Genomic DNA, 9,941 nt, shown 5'->3' with positions numbered 1-9,941 from the left:
CCCGGGGCCCCCCCCCCCCCCCCCCAGTGCATATGCTGTTATTGTTTTTCATTGAAACAGAAGAATGCATCATGCAGCTCTTTTTCAGACAAACGATCATTCAATGTGACAGAGTCTTCAAAAAGGACAAAAAAAAGCACCATGTCTCATAGAACTTTTTTCATCCTTTTTGGAGTTTGACAGATATAATCTGTTATAAAAAAAAGAGCATAAAGATAGTTCAAACTCTTCTTTTGAAGGAAAAAAATAGCATCATGCAGGTTTGAACTGACTTGAGGGTTAGTAAATAAAGATCAACATTTTATTTTTGGTTGAACTGCCCCTTTAAGACATTTTGATTTTGGCTCATCATTTAAATGTACGATTATCAATTGTATCTTTCTAAATAGAAAATGCAATCTAAACATGCAAATCTCTCATATGCAAACAGAAATATAATCATTATTATGAGTACAATATTCAGGGGTTTAAACCTAATGGTTTTGTTGTTTTCTTTCCTTACAGGCATGACAGGATCCGTCATGCATTATAAATGACTGGCTGCACATACATTACCAGTCATGTGAGATGAGCTCATATTCATGCTGACATGAGGGAATATACTGTGACTGCTGTCGTCTAAATTGTGATGTACTTTGCTGAGAATGAAGTCATAGTCACCTGGTGGTGATAGTGAGCATTACTGCACCACAAAGAGAAGATTTCATGTGCAACACGTCATGACCTCTCAGATATTCATGCATTATGAAGACCTTTTGTGGTATTGTCTTTAAGAACCTTTGGGGTCTGAGACTCAACAGATTGATTCAGTCGGGACGGTCAGTTAGGAAACGTCCTGCATTGGAGTCAGCAGCTGTTTGCTATTGCTCCTATATTTACTTCACAGATGTCACTCAAGTTTTGAAATGGGAGGGCGGTACTACAGACAGATCACGTAAATAATATGTGACATAAAAACTGTATCATGGTAAGATTAATCAAATTCACTCATTTTATGCTTCAGACCTTGTAAATGGACCACACCGATTTGCCATTGACATACAATATCACAGAGACACACTTTGTTTGCTTAAAAAATATTGTACCCTGATCTGATTTGATCAATACATATGAGATCTATTGATCTACAGATCAGGTTTAAGTTGAGCATTTTGCTTATTTCTAAGTCTATGTCAAAACTCTAATGTCAATAATTTGATTAGGACAATATAATGTCAAACATCACAATTAGAAATAAATGTATCAAATCGTTGAAATAACAATTACAATATAAGATTCAATGTCTATGTTTTTCTACATAAAAGTTAAATATTTATTATAATTTATAAGAACATTTTACACAGTGAGTGTGAGCTCAACTGTAGGCTTAATAATTTTATTTTTTATTATTTAATTATTTTTAATAATTATTTATTGTGACTATGCTTCATTTTGGTACATATAGTCAAGATTATGTTTTGTCATGCCATTGTTTACTTTACAATATTATTGGCAATGGAAAAGAGCTGTATGAAGGTATACCTCCAAATATTTTCTGTATTCCACACAAAAAATTGATTGATTGAATAAACTTTCTTATCCAACAATGTGGGGGGGATGCTCTCATATGGGTTGAATTTCATTTATTTCAGTGAGCTGTCCCTTAACTATATTCTGAGGCCAATATATTGTCATAACACATTCTCTCCATCATCTGTCAAACATTTATTTGACATTTAATCCACATCACTTTTACATCAATCACTTACATGGAAAGACATTACACTCAGTATCATTCAGACTGCTCATATGAGAATTAAAACATTTCTCCTGTTATGGGAACCACAAATTAACAATGCTTGCTACACTAACCATAGTTTAACCATGGTATTTGTAGTAAAATTATAAATGGTAATCAATACGTCAAAAAAACATGGTTACTAGCCTACACTTTTACTATAATAAAACCATGGTTAATTCTCGTAAGGGACAAATTTGTCAAGTCACTGCTTCTTCTTCACTTCACATTGCCCAGCTGCTCCTTTGTTTTCTCTGGCACTGGTTGCCACATAAAGTCCCAACTTCAAATACTGACAAATGACTCCAGCGTCCACAAAGTGTTCTAAGGTTCTGGTGCTGCTGAAGTTTGATAGGGTAATTAGTCTACCGAGAGAGCTTTGTCTGGGCTCGTTAGCAGCTTGGATCCTGATGCAATGAAGAGTGAGGCTATTTTCCAACACCTAGTGAGCTGCCTACCTACATAAACAGCATTTAAAGTCATCATAGACGTGCTGCTCGTGTGAAGGATGTTCAGAAAGGTGGGCGGAATGATTATTCACAAGTCATTCTGTCTCGTGTCAAAGAGAAACGCACATCAAGACACTAATGCTGCATGCACGTGCTGTCGGAAATTTCCTATTTCCCACTTATGAAGTCGTGATTATTGCTGCGTTCAAGTCCTCTTGGGACGTTCATACTTACGAGTTGACAAGTCGAAATTACGACGTCAGGTGCCGTCAAGTCAGTTTTGTCGGCACAAGATGGCGGTGTACCTTCTTTTAATAAATTACAAGAAAATACAACAGGGTCTGCATTTTTTTTACTTGGATTTCAGCTGCGTAACAAGAACATGATCAATTTAAGTTTATAGGACTAAACTATCAATTTAAACAAATATTTATCGTCAACTACAGACGATTCCACCATGTTTCTCATTGACATGCCCCCAACTCGGAAACGTAAAGAAAATTGAGAGTTTCCCACTCGTAATAACAACTTTGTGGTGGTGTTTCTCATGTGCGTTCAACTCGTAAATACGATCTATCCGACATGACTTGAATGTACCATTCGAGCTCGTCGCATTCAAGTGCTTTGTTGTCGGAAAGAATAAAATGCAGCATCCCATTGGTTGTCAACCAATGGGATATAAAGATTCATCGTGCTAGACAGTCAGCTTGCTTACGAATTTTGGTCAAATGCATGCTTATTTCACAGTTTATAAAACATACAATATGCTTCAATGATTCTTCACATAAAGCCTCTAAATATGCACTACTTTAGCGACAAGGTGATGTAGTTGTTGTGGAAAAATCTAATAATGAATAGCATTGACAGTTGTCGTTATTAGTGATGTTAGGTTCTTGAACGAATCGTTCTTTTGAGCCAGTTCTCAGGAAGTAACCGGTTGAGCCGGTTCACAAATCGAACTGAATCGAACTTTAGTTCCGGGTTGATGACGCAGGACGCACAGTCCGAAGTAGCACGTCCAACTCAAAAAGAACTGAATGAGCTTGTTCAACCAACTGTCGAAGTTTGCAGAGGATTACCGAGGACTCAACAAGAACCGAATGAGCCTTGGTGAAGTTTGCCGAGGATTACCGAAGATTCTGATGAGTGAGTTGACGATACTGTGCAAGCCTGAGGCTCGTACTGGAAATATGCTTGTTTATTATGACTGCTATCAATTTACATTTTATTAAAACCTGCAAAAACCTTTCTGTCGAGTGATGTAAATAAATTTCACAATAGTTTATTGTGCATGCATATTATATTTAAAGTTGCTTAAGCGAAATCAAGGAGTTTATAAGACTGGTTTATTCATTCTTTATACTGTAGACATGTAGAATATATCCGCGTTTGTGCATCAATGTCTGTAATGTGTGTTGTAGGTGCGAAACTTTTAGTAATCTTATCCAAGTTGTAGGCTAGTCAATATCGGTCAGTCAGTCGTATCTGAGGATCCGCAAATGAAACTGTGACCACAGACACCATTAACTTAAGTGAATTATATGGCAATAATCGGCAATATGCTTTCACACAAATAACTTTATTTTTAAATGTTTCAATATGCATTGACACAAATGACTTATTTGAATTTTTCATTGATACAACATGGCACTGAGTTGTTAGAAAAGAAATGCGTAGAGACGTTATTGCTTGATGACGTCAGGAACCGATTAATCGGCTTTTTGAACCAGTTCAATGAGCCGATCTGTCCGAAAAGAATCGGTTCGCGGAAATGAATCGGACTTTGCATCACTAGTCGTTATGGTTGTCCCCTCCACCATGTTTAAAGTTTATGGCCCGCCCAGTAGTAAATACGACTCGAGAGGCCGTTCACGTCCAATATCCGATTAGGAAACTGGTATTTAAGATAATTCCGATAGCACGTGAAGGCAGCATAAAAGTGTCTTTTTAAGGATGCAGTCTGTAATTTTAAAGTTTGGATTTATCTTTTAAAAGAGATGTGAATGTGACTGTTCAGTTCACAGAGCAGGAAGATTTTTAGCGATTAAATCCTGGAGTTTTACTTTGTTTCTTACATTAAGCTATCACATAACTTTAGTTGTTTGGTATTCCGTTATTGTGCTTTTTGCTATTTTTGGAATAAATTATTGTGACTACTTTGTTTGACTACTTATAGTGATACAGTATGACAAAATGCATTCAAGATGGCAAATTAAGTGAGAGAAATGCATTTAATAATAAATATACTTAGAATTCATTCAACACCAGAAATGCTTAAAGTGTCTAGATTTTGGCTTTGTTTTCCTATTGACATGCTCTCTACAGTCTGTTCCCTTCTCATGCCCCATGATTGGTCGATTAATGCCTGCACGCTATTGGTTAAACTACTTTTCAGTCATTACCTTCAGCAAAAAATTGTTTTAACAGTTTAGAAATCCAGACCAGGACATGTCCGGGAAAAGGAGGACATATAGACACCCTAGCCAACACCAAATTCTATTGAAACCAATTGAGCTCCTGCCTTTGTAGAGTGTTTCAAATGTATGGGCAGAAGACAGCAAGGCAGCTCACAGTGTTTTAAAACTGAGCCTGTATATTTGTGGGGTCTTGCACAAGCTAATTCTGTTTTTCTTAATGGATGTCTGGATGAATCACTGAGATTTACTGGGTTATTCATGATGAAATATAAGCCTTGTGCTTGCCTGCTTTAGGCCAGAGCAAAAGTAGCAAATCTGCCAACACTTGTTGCAATCACTGAGATCAGCTCTCTGGCTGATTGTCGACATTTACATTTATTATTTTAGCAGACGCTTTTATCCAAAGCATCTAACAGATGAGGAAAACAACAAGCATATTCACTTTGTCTATCACTTTTGTAAACATTGTAAGACTAGAGTAAATTGTTTAATCTGATCCTGAAAAAACATATGTTTTCTACATTGAAAGCATCATAAGCATGTTTTTAAAAAGTGAAAAGAAAAAAAAAATGCTAAAAACGTTTTGCACATTGCAATATTGGTAAATTAATGTGATTTGAGCTATGCAATTTCATTTACCTCCAAGAATAAAACATATGTTTTCTACATTGAAAGCATCATAAGCATGTTTTTAAAAAGTGAAAAGAAAAAAAAAATGCTAAAAACGTTTTTGCACATTGCAATATTGGTAAATTAATGTGATTTGAGCTATGCAATTTCATTTACCTCCAAGAATAACTGTTTGCAGTGTGTACGTTAACTAGCACCTAATGTTGTACTAAAAAAAAGTAAACTGACCTAAAATGGTAAGATGTAGGTGAAATGTTTTAATGGCATATTCACTCTATTTTTATGTCATTTGCAACAATATTTTCCAACTGTGTTTAGAATATAATTTGCAGTAATTTCAGTGGCACAGGATGAAATTGTTTCCCGTTTGAAATGTGTTGACTTAAACATTGATGTAATGGTGCAGAGCCGTCATACTGTTTAGTTGGAAGACTTTAAAAAGAAAAATAGACCAAAAGTAACACTGGTTCATGGAAATGATGAAGTGAAATGATGATTTGACAGAAGTAGCATTTAGATAAATAAATGACCATGAAAACCTTTTAGAAAATGTGTTTGTTTGTTAGTTCCTGTCCTCCCTGATGATCAGATGGCCTTTTATCAAAAACAATACAACTGAAAAATGCGTGGTTGCTAGTGTGTTACTAGTTGGTTGCTAGGGTGCCCTTGGTGGTTGCTAGGGTAATTACTGATATTTGCAAACTAACTGAATAGCTAGTTTAACTCTAGATTGCAGATATCCATTGTTTTGTTTTCACATGTTTCCCTTGTTTATTACCCCTCTCTCTTAAACACCTCTGTCATTGTTTATGACAGTATAAACAATTCCTGTTTTAATCAAAAGCATTTGTCTGATCCCAGCAAGCGGAGCCTTTTCTAATCAAACCATTTCCATATTATGCAATGAGTAAAAGCCATCCCAGCAAACCCTGCATTCAGTTATTCTGAGACGCAGCTTTCAACTTTTTTATAATGGTAATACATTGTGTTACTCTCATAACTGCAGTATGAATCAGCGCATGTTATGCTTCCACTGATGCATTGGACAGACTGCATGGTTTAGCTGGGACCATGTTGATGGATCTGTCTCCATCCGATCTAATTATGACAAACATTAGCGTCTGGAGTTCAGCACAGTATCAAACGAGACACACACAAGCTCTGGGATACGCGTGCAGCCATTGCATGCAATGCTATTTTCTCTGCATGTGTTTGGTTGATGCCATTTGACCTGACATGGTGATCTATGTGTGTTTGTGTCTTAATAACATCTGTTTCTGAGCTCTGAATCAGGTGTGGCTAAACGTCGCATGTAAGTTTCCACCGAAGAGGAATGAAAGACTCACCAAAGCTGAGCATTTTGGCGTCTTGCAGTGAAATGATCCCTGTGTTGGTAGTCTCGTCCTAGCAGTTGTTTGGTAGAGTATTCCAGAGGGAAGACGCTGGTCAGTTCAGCATGATAAAAGTCCACTGCTGAACAAGTTCCCCCTCTATGCTCAGAAATGTCTCTCTCTTGCTCGCCCTCTCTCACTCAGAGTAGTGCCAGAGGCTGTCAGTGAGTTAAGAGGAGCGTTTGTAACTGCCGCCTACCCTCCCTTTCCAGTGGCCAACTGAACACAAGTGCGTCTCATAGAGCCGGCCACCAAATCACAGCCCTCTTCCTGTCTGACAGTTTAAAGAGAGAGGGAGAACGAGGCTTTCTCCATCTGTAAGTGACCTTACAGTCAACACGAAAGACTTTCCTTTACTGGCCACCAGAGATGACAGAGAAGAGGGTTTTCTGTTTTCTGAATCAATCAATGTATTCTTAGATAATAGATTATTGTAGCTGCATATTGGTTATAAATGGAGTTACATTTGAATGATGACGTAAAGATACATTTCTGTTAACATTTGCTGATGTTGTTTTAAACCCACTTGACTTTCTTTCTTCCTTGAAAATAACAAACAGAGAAGTTTGTTCTCTAAAGATTGTTCATGCTGCTTTCTTCCATACACTGTAAAAAAAATTCCGTAAAATTTACGGTAAAAAAACGGCAGCTGTGATTGCCGGAAGTGTAGCAACATTTTAGGTTTTACGGTTTTAACTTAAATTTACAGTCAAATACCGTAATCTCATTAACTGATATAATGTTAATATACCAACCTATTGAAGTACTGAAATCTGTTTTGTACCTTTGTAATACACTGATAACCACCAAATGCCAGGTGGTGATGAGAAAGTCACATGATGAACCAAAGCCCATCACAAGCAACTTTTAAATAATACCATATATAGAAGGTGCACAGTGTGACTCACACAAACACCAAACACCATCATAGTAACACACATGAAACTGAAATAATGCAATAAACATTCATTTAACAACATTAGGTGTAACACACAACCCTAATATACAAAACTGATAAGAAAAAACTAAGAAGAAACATAGTTATTTCAACAAAAAACATCAAATTTGAAATGTAACGCGGGGAATTCTGGGAATGTCAATTTACGGTTATTCACTGAAAATTATACAGTCTTTTTCCCTTCTAAAAACGGTACACTACCGTAAAATTAATGTCCAATACATGTAATGTCCAATACAGTTTTTCACCGTATATAGTAGGGGGATTTACCGTTAACCATTTAACAGGTTTTTTGTGTAGCATTTTTACAGTCTTTTACCGTTAAATTCACTGCCATTTTTTACAGTGTATAGTGTAATTGGACAGAGACTACGCTCTCAGAAAAAAAGAGAAAAAAAGAAGAAGAAAGAATCATAGAAGTAGTCCATGTGACTCAAAGTAGGTGTCATTCAGGGGAGCATTTTATTGGATACAATTTTGGAAATGCAAAATGCTGCATCAATAATAATAACAAAAAAATGCATTAAATTCTAAATGCTTCAAAAGTTGGGGTCATTAATATTAGATTTTTTTTTTTTCAAATAAATGCTGTTTTAAACAGCTCTTTTAAACTTTCTAATCATCAAAACATCTTGAAAAAAAAGTTAAATGGTTTCAACAGAAATTTTAAGCAACATTGATAACAATAATAAGTAATATTTCCAGCAAATCAGCATATTAGAATGATTTCTGAAGGATCATGTGACACTGAAGACTGGAGGAATGATGCTGAAAATTCGGTTAAATAATGTATTAAAATAGAAAACTGTTATTTTAAATTATAATAAGATTTCACAACATTGCTGTATTTTTTTTTATCAAATACATGCAGCCTTGGTGAGCATAAGAGACTAAAAACTTTTTTTTTAAAAATCTCACCGACCCCAAACTTTTCAATGGCAGTGTATATATTTTGTCAACTTTTAGTATAGCATCAAAGATAAAAAACAGAATAAAAGATGCAAAACTCTACACATGATTTCACTGCGTCTGTAAGAAGAGTGGGACTACGATGGCAGCTTAATGCTATAAATACTAGCACTGCTGCAGTTACTATGATAGCTTCACCCAGAGGAATATCTGATTGCCATGAGGTTGCTCAGGAACCTTAATGGAGTTCTCGGTCATGTTTCATTTAAGTATCAGGTTTGTCTCATATGATTTCCTAAAATTCCCAAGACTTAAAAATAAATACATATGAATCAATCGTTGACATACAGTGGGAGTAAAGAGTTGTAAAATTAACATAGATGACAGCTCAGATCATTTGGAAGAATTTCATGCAAAATACTTGAGTTCATATTGAAATTTCTGACTTGATTGCAGATTTTAGTGTCTTTGTGAATTTGAGCACAGTTCTTCTAAAACTGTAGACGAGATATTTTTTAGATTAACAGAGATTTTTTAATCCAGAAAAACCTGAAAAGTGCAAATGTAGAAGTTTTTTCTCATTTAATGTTTTCAGCTTTTTTTTAAATCCATTTTAGTTTTTTATAATCATACTTAAAAAAAAACATGATGGAATGTACAGTGATTCAGAATCAGTCAGTGAACTGACAGGAATGACGTCACTGTAATGTGTCTGATTGGTCCTCTTTCTTATATCTATTTGCATACTGAATTGCGATTGGTTTAGTCTTTTTGCATATTTTAACTATTTATATACAGCTGACAGAAAATAAACAAAATTAAAATTAAACAAAGCCTACAACCTCAATGAACCTAATACATCAACACAATTGCTGCCTTGCAAGCAATGGCCTTCAGGAATTGCAAATAGTTACCAGTCAAATCGTTATTTTCATGCATGCTCCTTCAGTTTAGTCAGTTGTCTGTTTAAGAAACAGTATGAGTTTGTGTCCAGCATTGGTTTCACTTTAGTCTTTCAGTGTCCAGGTCTGGAGAGTTTGTAGATATGAAGGAGTTCTCTGTCTGAGTGTGTGTTTAAGTTAGTAGATGCAGCTTTGCTGTATACTGGGTTGGTGTTAAATTAACTGCAGGGGTAATTTACTGTAATCAACCCCAGTTCTATAGCACAGAGAGTCTCTCAGTGTACACACACACACACACACACACAGAAATACTTACGCTCACATTCACCCACACACGGCTGGCCTGAATGGAGAACCTGTGTGCAGAGCAGTGCATTTCTGACGGGATAAACAGGAATCCCTGTGCAAATACACTGACTCTTAATGCACATGCACTTTTACAAGTTGTTTGAACTGAAACGTGTGTTGGCGGTGTGTGTACACAACCACCCTATAATGATAAAAATCC

The 9,941-nt window shown here is 36.0% G+C and overlaps 1 protein-coding gene across 1 annotated transcript in view; it reads right to left on the bottom strand.

Moving 5' to 3' along the window:
• The window catches only part of LOC107591304 (pro-interleukin-16-like), a 44,884-nt gene extending 38,016 nt beyond the window's left edge, over window positions 1-6,868 (bottom strand). The window contains exon 1 of the mRNA XM_016280428.1: window positions 6,620-6,868. Coding sequence (XP_016135914.1) covers window positions 6,620-6,632 — 13 coding nt within the window. The 5' untranslated portion in view covers window positions 6,633-6,868. The remainder of the gene's footprint in view (window positions 1-6,619) is intronic.
• Window positions 6,869-9,941: the final 3,073 nt, after the last annotated feature.

Source organism: Sinocyclocheilus grahami, unplaced genomic scaffold, assembly GCF_001515645.1.
Source record: "Sinocyclocheilus grahami isolate Dianchi unplaced genomic scaffold, SAMN03320097.WGS_v1.1 scaffold140.1, whole genome shotgun sequence".
Taxonomy (NCBI): Eukaryota; Metazoa; Chordata; class Actinopteri; order Cypriniformes; family Cyprinidae; genus Sinocyclocheilus; species Sinocyclocheilus grahami.
Note: the sequence above shows the minus strand (reverse complement) of the source record. Positions and strands in the feature narration are given on the sequence as shown.